This window comes from Camelus bactrianus, chromosome 31 (genome assembly GCF_048773025.1).
Source record: "Camelus bactrianus isolate YW-2024 breed Bactrian camel chromosome 31, ASM4877302v1, whole genome shotgun sequence".
Taxonomy (NCBI): domain Eukaryota; kingdom Metazoa; phylum Chordata; class Mammalia; order Artiodactyla; family Camelidae; genus Camelus; species Camelus bactrianus.
The window spans coordinates 21,433,406-21,450,089 of NC_133569.1; the positions used below are offsets into that span (position 1 = coordinate 21,433,406).

A 16,684-nucleotide genomic window follows, 5' to 3' on the forward strand; every position below is an offset into this window, starting at 1 on the left:
GCACAACTACACCATCGTGGCACAGTGATACAAATATTTCATACAATCTATCATCATGGCTACAATAAACTTATTCCCGTATTAGTATATCGATGTGTTTTATTTCTTTATGTATTTCACTTGTTTATCAAAACGCTTTTGGTTTGTTTGTGTGTTACACCAGCACGGTTGTTTCCTGACATGTCCTGCTCTATTAGAGAAAAAGGGCAGATTTTGTTCTGTTCACCACTGTGTCCCTGCAACATGGTGGATGGCTCCACACATTCGTTGACTGAATAGATTAATTTTTAAAAAGAGGGACAGAACTGAGTATATTTAAAAATGAACTGCTTTGAAAATATTTCCTAGCATGGAGAAGTGACACTTAAAAAAAAGTAGGGACTGAAAAAGACAAAAAGGGCAACTGAGTTATGGACTGAACATGTGAATGAGAACTATCTCCCTCTCCCACCTGAATGCAGTCCTTTATACTTGGGTAAATACTGCATTTTCAAAAAATGGAAATGAAAATAAAAAACAAACTTGAGATTCTTAATTTCTCGGGGAAAAATGATGAGCCCTCACCTTCTTTCCCTTCTGAGTGATCCTGCATTCCTGAAGCGAAAGAACACAAGCTCCTCTTTGAGTGAACATTATAAACACAGACAAACACGCACGGACGTACTTAAATCTTCTGAAGGACAGACCGGACTGCGTTCTAGGATTTCTGCTGCATGTGACCGCTAGACTGACTTCCTTCTGAGTCATGACAGGCAGGCATGTACTCATCTCACACACACACACACACACACACACACACACACACACACACACACACACACACATTCTCAAAAGTTGTACCTGTGGATTTTCCAGTATTCGCTTAACACCATCCACAAGATGAGAGAGGAACTTGGCCCTCTCCGCGTTGTTGAACAGGGACCTTCTCACCGAGGCGATCTGTACTAGGCAGGAGAGTACCTGAGGAGGGCAGACGCAACACAGTGATCAGAAAGAGGCCCCCGCTGTGCCCGCTGTGCCCGCTGCCTCTTCCCCGGCCGCACACACTCTTTACACGGGCGCCTCTAGCTCTGCTCTTTCAACCCCTGCTACTACTGGAACGATGCAGAAAGATCAAGGAGGGCGCAGCTCAGGATGCCTGAAACAGCGTTATTAAGAGAAAAATAAAAAGAACATTAAATCCCAGTTGATCGCAACAACTAGTTAGATCCACAGTCTGGGAGTCCGTTCAGATATTATTCTTTGACCAGCCTACAGCTTCTTTGATTTGTGTTTAAGATACATAGTTAAAGGTAGAAAACACCAAGCAACTCATAGTTTAAATAATGCTTTAGATAGTTCTTTTTTTCCCATTTCATTAAGGCCTTTGGCTAACCGGTCTTTGTTACGTAGCGCTATCATGAAATGATCAAGTCAGATCTGACAGCGAAAGCACTTCCCCTTTCCCCACTGTGTACATATTCATATTCTCGGTTTGCCCCTCCAGATGGATCTATTTTCTGCCCTTCTCCACCCTACTCTGTTTCTGGAAGGCTGACCTCTGTTGACTAACAACAGCCAAGCTCCCTTGCCTTCTTCCTTCTAGTTGGCTTCAACCACTGGAAGTACCAGCAGGAGACTAAGTGCAGGAAGAAAAAGGTGCCCCCTCACCGCCCCCGGCTGGGCCGTGGCCGGCAGACCTCCTCTGCCTTGGCTGGACAGCCCTCCCCTAGCCACAGCTTCAGCTCCAGGCTTCCTTCCCCTGCCCCTGAAGGTCCTCACTATTGCTAGCCCCACTCTGGGGGGTGTACATCACCACCCTTGTTGGAGTCCCTTAATTTTGCCGACCCCTTTACAGTGCTTTCATTACTTACCCCTCTTGAGTGTGCTATCTTTCCCTAAAGTAAACTGAATGATACAAACAACATGAATCCATGTTTCTGCCAGAGTGAAGGCCTATATTTATTTGGAAAAGTACTGCAATGACCAGGAAAACGGTCTACTGCAGAAACACTATGCAAAACACCCATTTACTTCACTGTGTTTTTTTGTATGTTCTGTACAACAGCAATTTACACTAACCATCTGCATACTAGACCAACATCATTTAGGACCGGCATGAATTTTTTGAGATCTGAGGAAGTTAATGATTGCTTTAAAGGAGAAGTGCAGCATTCCCAAGAGCTTTCAAATGTTATTCAGGGTAAGGATGCAGATCTGCCTTCCCAAAGCAGCGTCCATGGATCACTCACGTAACACGCCTGAGGGATTTTCAGACGGTTTCTTAGTCGTGACAGTCTTCAACTAGACAATGTAGGGTGAATTCCCCACACTCTATCCTACTGCAACCTGAGGCATAGTATAAAGTCAGATAAAAGGTGAGACCCAAAGAGCCTGACACCTGCAGCAACTTGTCATTAGACAGGAGCAGTTTAAAAGGAATTAAGACTGTACCGTGAGAACCTTTAGATGACAAAAAGCTTTATCTCCAAAGGCACTAACCCTAGTCCTTCTCTCCGTGCTTCTGTGGTTTTGTACAACAAAACGAACATAAAGCTCATTCAGCACTGCTACTTTCTAGAGACACAAACTACGGTCCTGACTTACCAGAGGTGAAAATGAAGGAGGGATGGAATGATACAGGTCAAAAAACAGCTGCAGAGTTGAAGAATCTAAGAACGCTGAAAGAAAAAGAGCACTTTATTGAGTACATTGCAATGAGCGTAAGCTGGCACTGCGTCTTCATCAGGGAGGTATCTTTCTGCTTTCCTATCTTACACAACGTTTATTGCCTTCGAAAGTGATAAGCTACTAGGGGCTTTTTGTTTTCTTCCTTTCTTTCCCTTCTTTTCCTTTTTTTAAAAACATGTTTATTACAAAGTTTATCTGTAATCAATTTCTTTAAAAAATTTTTTTTCTTTTTTCTTTGCAGGGGGAAGTAATTAGGTTTATTTATTTATTTGATTTTTCAGTGGGGTGCTGGGGTTTGAACACAGTACCTCATGCATGCTAGGCATGTGCTCTACCAGCTGAGCTATACCCGACTCCCCTCTCCTTTTTTTTTTTTAAAGCATTAGTTTTTAACTTCTCTAAGAAACAGATTCATTCTTCTGATTCTCAAACAACTTAAGACAATCAGGACTCTGTTCACAGCAAGAATTTTTATTCTTAGGAACACAAAAACAAGCGTAAGCATAAGTTCTTTTATTTGATTTTGTTTTTAAAGCTGGAAATCCCCTCAAATGAGTAAGACATCAGAAATCTCTAGGTGATTAGTGCAAGGTCAAACGCACATCCACCGGGAACCCAGCAGTTAAGAGTTCTCCCAGGCTGGGGGGGTCTGTAAGACTCCTCCAACAGCCCCTCCCTGACCTTACTAAGGCCTGTCCTGACACTCTGAGTTTTCTCCAGAAGCAAGCAAGGGATCTGCCAGGGGTTCCCTAGACCACACCCCAGGCCCCCAGCAGAGTGGAGCAGCACGCCTGCTTCGGGGGGCGACTCTGTTACCTGATCTCCAGCTGGTGGGAATCTGTACCGTGCACAGGTCATCCGAGGACTCGTCAGTAGAGGTGCCGATGAAGTCAAAGTTCAGGCAGTTGTGAGTGAGCTTGAGCAGCTGCATGAGCAAGCCATGCTGGCTCTCATCATTCAAGTTTAGATTCTTTCCCGAAGCCTGTAAAAATGACCACGTAATGAGCCCAAACAATCACTCCTTTCTTCCAAGCTTGCTACCAGAAGGAGGGTAGCATTTCAACAGAGTCAAGTGATGTTCCTCTCCCAAAAGACGCTGTACTTCCATCACTTTAATGTCACTATGAAAATCCTAGCTCCTTATTACTATTAAAGCATATTTACTATAAAGAGACAAAGCTGGTATTTAAAGAAATCCCCCCTGGACACTTATTCTTTACATGCTGAGGACATCACGGCCACAGGGAAACTGGAAGCAACGTGGGCAGTATGGTTACTGTGCATGTGAGATTCCTGCTCTTCCCAGACAGGGCTGGGACTAAGCTCTGGGGGTAGTCCTAGGAAGTGTTACACCCCGCTGCACCTGCTGTATCTTCCTTCCACTTTTTAACATTACCATTGCCAACATCAACAAAAATCTCTGAAACCAAAGTTAAGACAAATCGCCACTGAGTTTTATTTATTCATCAGCAGCGTACCTGCCAATAGCTCAACACTGGCCCAGAGCCATGGGGACCATCAGATTCTAATTCATACCAGCTGTGACCTCGGTGACTGGCTGGCTAATTGTTTCCGACAGCATCACTATCAGAGGAGGATTCAATCCTCAGTTTTCTCAAAGCTTATTCCTCCCGAGGGTACGACAGCTTTTGCGAGAAGCTTACCCAAACTGAGGACTTTGGGGGGTCCTGAAGTAAAACTAGGTGACTGAGGGAAAAGGCGGACACCGTTAACTGGGACAAAAGACAGAGCCAAACTTGCTTCTAGTACTAAAGCTGAGACACACTGGAAAATGAGAACAAGAAAGAACAAACCAAAAAACTCCTCAAATGAAGAAAAATCCAGAGGCCAACCCCCTTCAGCTTTCTATAGGGACAAAGCAACCAAACATTGTTACAAATATACAGAATTCATAGGTTAACATTTCCTTCTTAGTTCAAGGCTATCAATAAATGAAAAGAAATACCAACTTTCTACTTTAAAACAGGCAATTTCCTTATGTGATATTGTTTACCCCTTCAGGTTATGAAATGTAAATGGATGTTAAAAATTCAAAATCTACTTTTCCTTACAGATGTTGCTTGTTTATCTGCTGCCTGTAACTCAGCAGGGGACGGGGGAGCCAGCCTAGTTTTAGTACGCTAACAATGTAGTTTGAACCTGCTTTCAGAGCACTGAGAATCCAAACACCATAAAGCTAAGATGCTTTTACTCGACATAGGAAGATTTTATGTGGACATAAAAAAAGCAAACAACAAAATCTCACACTTTGTGGTAAACTAGTTCCTTTAAACTAGGAGATAAATTCCTTTAAGCTAGGAGGTGGGTAAGTGTTCACTTACTGCTCTTTACCTAGGGGAACAGATGTGACACAGGGAAGTCACAATCCTCTCTCCAACGTCAGGTCAGTCTGGCAAGTTTCTCGGCATCTGACACAGGTATTATGTGAGAGATGCTGATGATTAAAGAGATACGTAAACTCTCACGGGGTCAGTGAACAGCTGACATCTAACAAGTTCCCACCTTTTCTCATTCTTTCAAAAGAAACTGTAGGACCCAACCTACAATCTCACCTGTTTTAGTAAATTGCAGGAAAGTGTGAAGATATCAAATAAGGATGAATCGCGGAAAGAAGAGGCTATTTTTCTGTGCTTGGTTAAAGGATGGGTGGTGTCTGCCTGTGCAGAAAAATAAACCAATGCAAGCTTTAGAATTAACTGAAAGGAAAGAAAAGTTCATGTAGACTTCAAATAAACTAGAAGGATTTTCAATAAAACCAACATAAACAACAAAATGCATTTTAAACATTTAAATTCCTATTAAATCATATTCAGTGAGAGGGTGCAAATGACAGTAAGCTGCTGATAGCTAAGCAGGATATCATGTCTCTACAGCACACAGAGGGCAGACAGGAGGGGTGAGTATCTCCACAGTAAAGTTTAATTCCCTCCGCACTTAGGGAGATGAAATGTAACGAATTGTTGGAAGATATTGCTAATAATTACTATGACGCTGTATTGTGGCTTAGTCTCAAAATCAGACAGTAGACAATTGGTAAACAATCCACTCAGGGCTGAAGTTACTACAAAATTCCCCAGTCATTAACCAACAACCATGAACTTGAGATAAATGACAACAGCCTGTAACACTCTCCTTCCCTAACATGTTTCAACATGTGTCTACACCACGGGTGGGAGCACTTCAGCACTTGTACTAGTCTCTCACTTACTCCTCTGTTGTCTTTTCAGTCACATTTTAAAGGTTCTTGTGGTCAAGAATTCAGTTTTTTACTTCTTTAGTATGCCCTCTGTTTCTGACACACAGGAGGCTCTCGATAAGTGCAATAAAGGAACTTCAACGTTGCCAAGAGCACTTTCAGTCCAACCACTTACTGAAAGCTTAAATCTCTTCTACATGCTGATCAGTTCATCCAGGAGGGAGCTCATTTTGCTTTTGGCACATTAAAGAAAAATGCAGCGAGATTTCTGATAGACAACTAAGTTAGGATCCCCCTAGAATTTTATTTCTAAATTCAAATAGGAATGGTAACAGAAATACGCTTTCTGACTTAAAATTTTACAAACAAGCAAAAAGAAAGAAAGAAAGAAAGAAAGAAAGAAAAAAAAGCCTAATAGAAAATTAAGCATGGCTTCCAATTTCAGCTTCAGTGTCATTGTGCTACCATAAATGTCTTGCATAATAAGGTATTGCTAGGTTATATATCAGATGCCGTAGATACTCTGTTACACTGATCATAACACAGAGAATAATTACATGTTAAGTATATCACACACATTTCTTTTGTTTTCTTAGGAAAGGCAAATAAAAGTTTGAAAAGATTTTTTAAAAATACCAACATTGATGGATTTTGCAGAGACAGACTTCAAAGGGGAGACCGTTAGCCCCACCATCTCCATGCTTAGTGAACTCGTGCTTTCTTACTACAGGGGTAATAGCGGTTAGATAGTAAGTTAGCTGTTCAGAGCACAGTCTGGAATAAGACTACACGGGTCTGAATTCACGAACTGCTGTGTGGTAACTGACGCTGAAGGCAAATTACTGAGCCTCTATGCGCCTGTTTCCTTATCTAGAAAACGGGATAACCTCGGTACCTACACGCAGCACTACCGTGAGGGTGAAACTAGTCAGAAGTGCAAGGTACTCTTATTTTGACAATTATCAACCACAATGAAGATCGCAAGTGACAGAACACAACAGAGGCTCTAGGCTTGAAGAGGCTATAAGCCTGTGCATTTAAAACAGTACCAACTCGGTTAAAAATAGTCAAGGTTAATAAAAACGTTTGCATCAGTATAAACAAGAGCAACAGGGATGCCAATGTAATTAGCAGCCGACACCTGAAGGGTGAGGCGTTACAACCAGTAGTGATGCTGGTCTGCTCAGTAACTGTAACATTTCAGCTGGATACAAAAGTGAATGACTAAAAACATCACAGCCAGAGCAAAAGAAAGCCACTGGTGTTTCCTCTGTAGTAACCTGTGCCATCAATGACTATTTAAAAAATTATCTGGTATTTAGCAGTGTTTCATGCATTCTGAAAAGATTATCAGCAAAATCCTTAATAACAGCACCCGGCAGTTGACTTTTGAATGATTATAAACGCATACTAATTTATACAGCAGAAAGGGTACACCAATGACGCTGGCTTCACGTTTGTCATCCCTTTTTGGGCTCATTGTCTTTCATCAGCAATTATTTCATTGAAGTTTTGACTTAGGACTGTTGCTCTCATCTCTAAATGAACATTAATACCACTGAGGGAAGCTGAGATGAGAGGGTAAGGTGTTCTGGAGACAGAAGGGGATCAGGACAGCAAGAGTGAGGTAGACTGCACTTACAGAGGAAAACTCAATGGAACTGTTTTGTTTCAAAAGGGCATTAATCACTTACCGCAAAAGCACACAACTGCCAAAAAAGATCATCCCACACACAGCAGAAAACACCAATACTAAGAAAAAATATGGCACTTACTTCAATGAGGAAGGCTGTAGCACTTACTTGATTAATTTCATTGGTTAGCTGAGACAGAATTGTGACGCCAATGATGCAGTATTCAACACTATCCTGGTTAAAAAAAAAAAAAAAGGAAAGCAGAAAGAATTGGCCTGTGTAGCTTGATTTCAGCATTTGAAATGCAGTCATACTTTTGAAATGACAGAATCTTGTGCTGCTATTAAAACTGCCTAGACAAGGTAGCAGGAAATTGTAATTTAAAACTGTTGCTTTGCAGGACGTAAAATCTAACTGCCATAAAAGAAGACTGCTACATCTGACTGCGTCAAAATGGAAGCCTTTTGTATCTAAAAAATACCCATAAGCATTACAGCACACACACCACAGAAGGAGAAGCTGGCAAATCACATTCAAGGTAAGTGACAAATCAAAGTGTAAGGCGATTTACGAAGAGACTGTATACAAGAGAAAGGCAAAGAACCTGATTTAAAAAATACATAAGACACAAATAGGAAGTTCACAGAAAAACAAAAGTAAGCAGTAAATCAGCATGTGAAAATTCGTTCCATCTCATCCATAACTCAAATGCTGAGATGCCAATTCTTTTTACCTATGAAATTAGAAAAATAAAAAAGCTGAACTCCCAGGGTGGAGGTGCAGGAGAACAGGCACTCTTTTAATTGTTGGAGGGAGCAATTTTTTTTCAGGGTAATTTGGAAATATGCTTATAAGCCAAAAATACACACATCCTTTTGATTGAATAATTCAAAGGCTAGGAATTCACCTTCCAAACACAGTTAACTCAAAGTATGACAAGATATATATATATCTTGTGTATACACACACATACACACGCGCGCGCACACACACACTAAGATATTCACTGAGGTATTTATTCAACAGTCAAAATACAGAAACTAACTAAATGCCCACCTGTAAGAAATTAGTTAAATGAATTACAGCATTTTAAATTGCAACAGTGTGCAAGCATCATAAAGAACAAAGTGGGGTTTGTGCTGACATGGAAACGTGTAAAGCCTAGATGGACCAAGAGTGGGAAAGACACAGAAGGGGATGTACCAAGTAATTCCATTTGCAGATCAACACAGAAGTCAGCACGTGCCGCTTCACCCGTTTCTATTACATCATGTACTTATATACAGACATCATACCTGCAAGAACCTTGTGACATCAGTGATTGCATTTCTGAAGACATAGTCATCCTTCTGACAGTCAAACCAGCCCAGCTTGGTGATCCTGGCATATAACTGAATAAGTGCTTGCGTCACGAAAGTAGCCAGCTTTGGCCGAGTGGCAAGGTAGTTGAGCACATAGTTCCCTATAAAACAAAAATCACCTACATCACGGAAGCTCCGCCAGGGAAGGGTGTCCATCTTTAAATGTGCTACATGTCCAGGAAATGGTGAGCTGTTTGCCCTAAACTCCCTTGATTCTTCATACTACAGAGAAAGGGGACTTTGAATTTCAGATCTGTAGGCTTTCCAACTCAGAATTTTATACTTGTCCCAGTGAAGAATCTGAAGTGTGGCAACCCTGAATCAACCCCGAGGTGATTAAGTAACACGGCTGGCACAGGATTCAAAATCCCGAACAATGTTCGCCTGAGTTACTAGTGACAGTAAAGACTGAATGAAAACAACCTCCTGACAACGTAAGGGGTGACTGAGGCTTAACCTAGAAGCACTTACACTGGGTCCTCTTCACTTTTCTAAGCCCAAATTCTGGAAAGAACCTGGATTCTATTCTGTATGCTTAGCAATTTCAGAACATTATGAAACAAACAACATAAATTTAACTATTACTAGCACAACACTAAACAAACATTTCTTTAAGAGAGGAAAGGCAATTCTCTACTTACGAATATCTATTCGTTGTTCCAATGGTAGAGGGTTATTTGTGCGCGATACAAGCTTTGTAAGGCATGTAGCTGCCAGTAACTGGGAGTAAGATGACTGTGAAAAATGGAGAAGGGGAGAGAAAGGACTTAGAATTCAATTTTATCGAGTTAGTCAGTCATAAGGTTTTTAACTTGGAGATCTGTGCTCAGATTCAAGAAAAATGAATCAGTTTTGCTATCTTCGACCCTGGATTTTAAAGAGTCTATCACACTGAGGAAAAGTGAGCCCCACATAGCGTCTGTGCTCATTTAGCTGCTTTCAGTCACGGACAAGGGGCTGGAGAAAGTGAGTGTCTGATCAAACTCAATCTAACACAGGCATCTGTGTCACTCTGTGGGGGCAGAAGTCAGAGGGCACCTTTTCAGAAAGATATTAAGATCTTTAGAAGACAAATCTCTTCTTTCATTTAAATCAAGAAATCTCCCTCCAACAGCCTTGTTATAATGATATTTCAAAAGACTTCACCTCAAAATTTCCTATATTATGCCATTATATGTGACATTAGAAAGAGACAGAAAAAAAAAGAAGTATTAGCAGGAACCACCACATTATGCCATGTAGTTAACCCCCGAACTGTATCTCCCCATCAGCACAAATATCAGTCAGCCACAGCTTTGGGGAATGTATATGCTAGCTGTAAAGTAAATTCATAACAATTATTTATTAGAGAGAAAAATTACACCGTAAGCAATGGAATAGCATTATCATATTCTTAAGTGTGGATTTTAATGAATGTTAACCTTACAGAGAATCAGAGCGTTCTATCTGATCATAATGTTTAAGAAGGAGCCGTGTGCAAATTCCTCCATGGGGCTGCATTATATAATGCCATATAATAGGAACGGACTCAGAGCCATCAAAATAATTTAATCAACGGGCCAAAGGTAATTTTCACCCACAAAACTGAAAGCTGTTCAGACAGCAGGCTATCCACATGTATTACATCATACCATCAGTTTTACAAAGGAAGAATCCACTACAATTGTGTGCAGTACTGCACCAACCCTGTTTTATTCCAGCCCGTCGACTGTCAACATGAGGCACTGGAGTTAACAGTGCCATGGATGACACTCCAGTGGGAGTCAAATGAAAGCGAGCTGCGCATCTCCCATCGTACAGGTGTAAGTGGATCAACCCTAAAACCAAGTGTTTGAAGAGAAATACAAAATACTACATGTGAAAACAGGACAGAGCACTGCGCAATCTCTGACCCCGACTCTGTAACCTTCTGACACTTGGGAGAAGAGTTACAGCTCCCTCAGCCATGAGGGGTATCATTTAGCCAACCATAATTTGTTCTAATTATGCATGAATACTGTGCTACCACTAAGGCAAACTAAAAAATGAAGTCATCTAGAATCCTACACCCTCAACAAGCTAACTGCTTTCATCCTTTTCGCATTTCCTTCTCGTCTCCAGCAGCATGCCGGCTGCTAGTCTAGCCGGAAAGCTAACTCCCTCGATGCCCTTTCCTGATACCCTGACTGGATCCTTACCCCTCCTAAGACCTCCATCTTGCCAAAAATATTAACTTAATCAAATTATGTCTCATTAAAAGCATGACTTTGATCACTGCCTGCCATTTTTAAGCTGGAAGAGGTTCTAATTCCATTTTAAAAACTATTAACTTCCTGTAATTTTCATTATCAAGATCATTTTCCCCCCTGTGCTTCTAAGACAATCAGAAGTAGCTGTGGTACAGGGGAGGGAAAAACAGAGAAGACTGGGGATCTTGAAAGGTGACATGGACTTCGTGGATAAGAAAGGTCATTTATATATAGCCCTGTCTTCTCTGTAAAGGATGTGAAGTGGTACTTCAGTGTGAAAAACAGAAAAGGAGTCCCAGATATTTGATTCAAGATGAAAAATTATGGGACAAAAAGATATGCTCAAGGAGGTTTTCCTGATGAGGGTGTAAGGCCTTTTTGCTTTTGCTAACCTGCAGGTATGGTGAGTTTCAAAAGTGAAATGAAGAAGGCAGAGGTACTTACAAATCAAGGAACAGGAGTTACCCCAATCCCCCCTCCAAACTTAGACCCAGAATATACTTTGCTAGACCCGCGACCCTCGGGATTTGTCAAACTTTACGTACACTTCCCCTCTCGAGGAGCAGCTGGCACTTGCTCAGGCAGTCGGGGCTGTTGGTGAACTCGACCAAGGCTTTCTCCGCCTGCAGCCGGGTGGTCGTGTCCGTTGTTTCATACAGCTGCTTGCACAGGTTCTCTAGTTGGGCCAGGCTCTGGGAAAGATCAGTCAAAAAAGAAATCAGCCTAGCCTATCATATACACAAGGCACTGTGCACAGAATGACTGAATAAAGAGAAATAGGAATCAATGAAGAGAGACTTGCTTCTCAGCTTGGAGGAGAATCTGGGTGACCTTTATCCAGTAACAACCATTTACAGCGATCTTTACTTGATGCTTTAGAAGACAAAGTGATAGAAAGCCTAAAATATCTATATGCTTTTCAGTCATTCCCTTAAAGATCAATCACAAATGATACATTTTTTCCCTCGCAAATATCCACCCTAAGCTTTTCCAAAAGGCTTTCAAATAAAAATTCAGAATTTACTTGTTCTGCCATCAATTTCAAAATTATGAATATCAGAGTCATCACTGTAAATTTAAGCACATAAACACACAACGTTAGCCGCACACAGGTCTTTATACAAGTTTAAACATTCTCTCTGTCTGGTAGTTATCTGCCTACAATTACGTGTACGCACAGAGACGGCCAACCTCTACAAGAAAGCTTTGGGATGCAAGTACGCACCTTCCTCCCTGGATCCCTCATGCCTGAAGTTCAGCAGACTCTCTTCTGTTGTACTTCAAACTCTCGCTTCGGTTCCAAATTTAAAGTGCAGGGTCAAAATAAATTCAACCCTAGCATGTGCTCACACAGAGATAAGACACAGGGAACGCCCCCAAACAAACCCTTCTCTCCAAATCTTGAACCAGTTCCAGGGAGGCAGGCAGGGGATGGGTGTGTGCTTTGGCCAAAAACCCAAAAGGATGCAAATCCACTTCCACTTTTGTGGTGTTTAAAAGCAAAGAGGAAAGGAACTAGCAAGAACTCGTGTAACCATCACCTTTCACTGGCTGGAGAGGGAGGACTGCAAACATCTGTTAGTTTTTAAAGGAATGGTTTGGACTTTGACAAGAAATTCTGACCCCATTTTCTACAACAGCAAGCAAGATCTGGTTTAAACAGTTTGAGGGCTCTTACTATTAGAAACGACACTTCTGACAAGAACAAAAATAATAATAATTAAACAAACCAACCTGTGAAAATCGCCTTAAATATATTACACAGCCAGTCTGCCCAAGGCTTTTCATTATCACTTTATTTCATTATGCTGCGACTTAATAAATCACAGCTTTCCCACTAAGCAGGAAAGCCCTGAGGGCAGGACACCTATTTTACTCAATCTGATTAATACATTTCAAACATTAACCTAAAGGAAATAAGACAGACAAATACCGACACTCTAGGACGACCAGTCTCACTTCAGAGGGCCCTCCAAGAAGAAAAACCACCGCCTCCACCCCAAAACAACACACACAAACCGCCTTTCAAAACACCCTGGGGCTCCGACTAGGCTCCTGTTTAATCTGTTCCCCTCTGACTTCCTGGGGTCCTGCTTAATACCTTCTTCAGTTCAAAAGCAGAGAAAGCTGCCTGCAAAGCCAGATGTGAAGTAACCGAAGTGCTATAAGCAGTATCTGATTTTTTCACATAGCTTAAAAACACAAGGAATAGAAGACAAGGCTAATTAATTACACACACTCCATAAAACACATGTGAAAGTCAGTGTCACGCCTGCCAGTACTGGCCTAACACCCTACGGACAACGAATCAGTTTAATTATAAATCCCTACATTCCTAAGCAAGGGATTAAGTCTCCTTCACAAGGTTCTGTCTGAACCCAGCAGGCTGCTTTTGTTCCCCCTCCTATGAAATGATCAACTGAAAGGGAAACAAATTAAGTCAAAAATAGGAGACACCAATAGGAAGACACCCTAACTAAAACTGAAAGACAGCTGTAAAATCCAGCATGAGGTATCGGGGAGCAGCCTCATAACGCCCACGGCTACCACACGCTATGAGTTCTCCAATATCCTGAACAGACACTCCCTGAACAGTCATGCTACCGAAGGTGTAATGGCTCTCCTTAAAGTCTGATCAGTTCCAGCAGCTGCCCCAGTGCAACGCTTGTTTACGTTTATTACAACAACGCTGTTCACATGACGCTGACTAAACATCTGTCGGGGTAGCTCCTGACTGCTACAGACCGACATGCAGGTTACGGCGGGCTTTGCTGGTTGTTGTTTTGTTTTGATTTGCTTTAATTTCGCAGACAAAAACAACACTGCAGGGTAAGTCTGGTAATGAGTTCTTAGCTCAGGAAACAAGACAGCTTAAAAAACAAAAAAGTAATTTGACCATTTACACAGTCTGAAGAACTGTAGCTCTATTTCTTTGTTTCTAGAAGAACAAATGGGAAACAATTTTGTTTTCCCAAAAGATTAGTGGAAACAGCTAAAAACCACAGGGTTAAAACAGTCATTTTATTTGGGGTGCCCATACTACCCATAAGGAGAGGGGATGAAATATTTACATTTATGTGCTCTTGGATGCTAATGTTTTGAAAGCAAATCTAATAGATTACTTTGAATCACCTTTTTTGGGGGACCCAGAAAAATACAATTCATCCTACGATTACTTGATTAGCTATTAAAACTAGTTATTCCACATTCAGCAGCACTTCCCCCAGGCACCGTCCTGTCTACCACTCAACCAGTTCTTATTAAGGGTATCTATTACGCGAGGCCGGTTCAGCCACAGAGGAGCCTCCAGAGAAGAATGCCTGTTTTCTATTCCTGAGATTGCCAAATCTACAACCCACAGAGAAGCTTCCACCTGGTCCCACTGGAACACAAAAGCACGTTTGGGTGAAATACTTCACAAAACTGGAAGGCGATCTTCAACTAGCCAAGTTCTGCTTTAGTACAAGAAACTCAAGACCATCAAACCCCCAAACTTTGACCACACCGACTTCACCAACAGTAGTTACAATGAAGGTATTAAAAGGATGTATCTTTTTTAATATTTAGCAACATTACTTTATACAGTCTTTTAAGCCTGGATAGAGAAAATGCAGCTCAATTATTCTCACTGCAATATAAAGTGTAATCAGTTGAGACTACAGACCTGAGAACTTAATGATTTAGCCGAAGAGTTGCCTGTATATTAAAGGAAAATGAAGATCTTGTTCGTACATTAGATGTTATACTGCTCCACAAAACAGAATACCTTAGAATTTATTTTAATTTGTAACATAATTGCTTTTTAAAAAAAGCCTAACCCTATATATACTTTTAAATTAGCCTCACTGCTTAAAAAAAAAAAAATCCACTTGGAGATTTCTAATCAGACATCAGGACACTCGCTTTTAGGAAGAATTTGATGACATGCCCGGTAATGCTTAGCAGTGAATCAGCACAACCCTTGGATAACTAGTCTGATCTGCAGGTTCTCTACACAGTATATCCTTGGTCTGATGGCCACTGAAACCACCTGAAATGATCAGAAGCACCACCTTATTATGAAGTATACAATACAGGCTCAGTCCAGAGAAGTTCTCATGAGGAATACACAGTTAGAATTACCAATTTGGTAGCTGAATTTTCATGATTTGGATGCCTGAAACATAAAAAGAATTGCTGAAAAACCAACTTACTTTCCATCTGTTCATAAACTCCATTAATTTAGATCTTCCTTAGTTGGAATTTTTCTGTGTACTAGGAAAACACTGTGTTGAGTAAATTAAAAAAGCGTACTGAATCTGCCAGAAAATGAAAGATTTTAAAGATGGATAAGTAGGGCTAAATTATCTCTTGTAATTAGTAACATATTACTAATTAATAGTCGATCCTGTTTCCAATCAGAATTCATAAAACAAATTCATAAAACCAAAAAGGCAAAAGGCTACTTCAAAGGCAGAAGTTTCAAAAAGTATGTCTGTGTTTATTACTACTTTTATTTTGTTCTTTCCTACCAATAATGAATATTGATAGTTTAAATGGCCTGAAAAGAACGTTACACGCAAGGCTTCCCCTCGTTTATAAAGTGATGTATGTAGAAGGTATTCTTGTGGACCAAAGCCATTTTGGTTTTATGCATATATCAAAAGATCTCCAAGATGTTAACAACTGCAGTGGAGTCAGTGGGGGGAAAACTAGCTAGTTCTCTGAATGAGAATGTTTATATATGCAAACTTTATTTTTAAAAAGTATAAGAGAATATCTAAAAGGGCCAATAAGCAAGTGAAAGATGCTCAATCTCAATAATCAGGAAATGTAAATTCAACACAATGAGAACCTGGCCTGCTGGGTTCAAACATGGGTACCTATGACCCAGCTACTCCATTTCTATGTATATACCCAACAGAGATACGAGCTAAGTTCACCAAAACACTTGTACAAGGATGTTCATGACAGCACTAAATACAGTTCCCAAATGGAAAGAACAAATGTCCATCAACAGTAGTAAGGATAAATGTTTCATTTCTAAATCCGGGTGATGATTACAGAGGCACGTTCATTTTGAGAAAATCCACTGAGTTGTAAATATAATTTGTGTATTTTTCTAGACATATGTTGTACTTCAACGGGTAGCTTTAAACAAAGATGGATGAATGACACAGTTCTCCTAAATTCTTCAGGAAACAGATGAGAATTCTGATCTATTTCTTCCTGACTAATGGAAAAGAAGTTCATCAATAACCGACAATGACAAGTTAGATTCAGAATGCTTTAGTTTTTACACCAGTTCCTGCTTTTAGAACCGTAACTCCCATTGTTTGCTCAGGGCATCAATAAGGTAAGATTTTTGGATGCGTGTGAGGACATTCTATTTCTCAGAGTGCTCAGAGGGTGAGTAAAGCTTTTTGGCTGCAGATGCTGTGTAATGTCTACTGCCGTCAAACAAGATAAAATATGTATTTCCAGCAGGTGATAACGCCGCGCTGGAGTCTTGCACGCATTAGATAAGGACAGCAAGTCTGCTAACGTATGAGACTGCAAAATTCTACACTTAACTTCAAAATATGAATCAATTCT

At 40.7% G+C, this 16,684-nt stretch overlaps 1 protein-coding gene across 1 annotated transcript in view; it reads right to left on the reverse strand.

Annotated features, from left to right (window-relative positions):
* Nucleotides 1–12,467, reverse strand: part of XPO7 (exportin 7) — a 34,352-nt gene extending 21,885 nt beyond the window's left edge. The window contains exons 1-9 of the mRNA XM_074355695.1: nucleotides 12,336–12,467; nucleotides 11,656–11,802; nucleotides 9,524–9,617; nucleotides 8,817–8,983; nucleotides 7,663–7,755; nucleotides 5,244–5,348; nucleotides 3,487–3,652; nucleotides 2,587–2,660; nucleotides 841–960 (exon numbers count right to left, since the gene is read on the reverse strand). Of these exons, the coding sequence (XP_074211796.1) occupies nucleotides 841–960; nucleotides 2,587–2,660; nucleotides 3,487–3,652; nucleotides 5,244–5,348; nucleotides 7,663–7,755; nucleotides 8,817–8,983; nucleotides 9,524–9,617; nucleotides 11,656–11,802; nucleotides 12,336–12,356 (987 nt within the window). The 5' untranslated portion in view covers nucleotides 12,357–12,467. The remainder of the gene's footprint in view (nucleotides 1–840; nucleotides 961–2,586; nucleotides 2,661–3,486; nucleotides 3,653–5,243; nucleotides 5,349–7,662; nucleotides 7,756–8,816; nucleotides 8,984–9,523; nucleotides 9,618–11,655; nucleotides 11,803–12,335) is intronic.
* Between the last annotated feature and the right edge of the window lie 4,217 nt (nucleotides 12,468–16,684).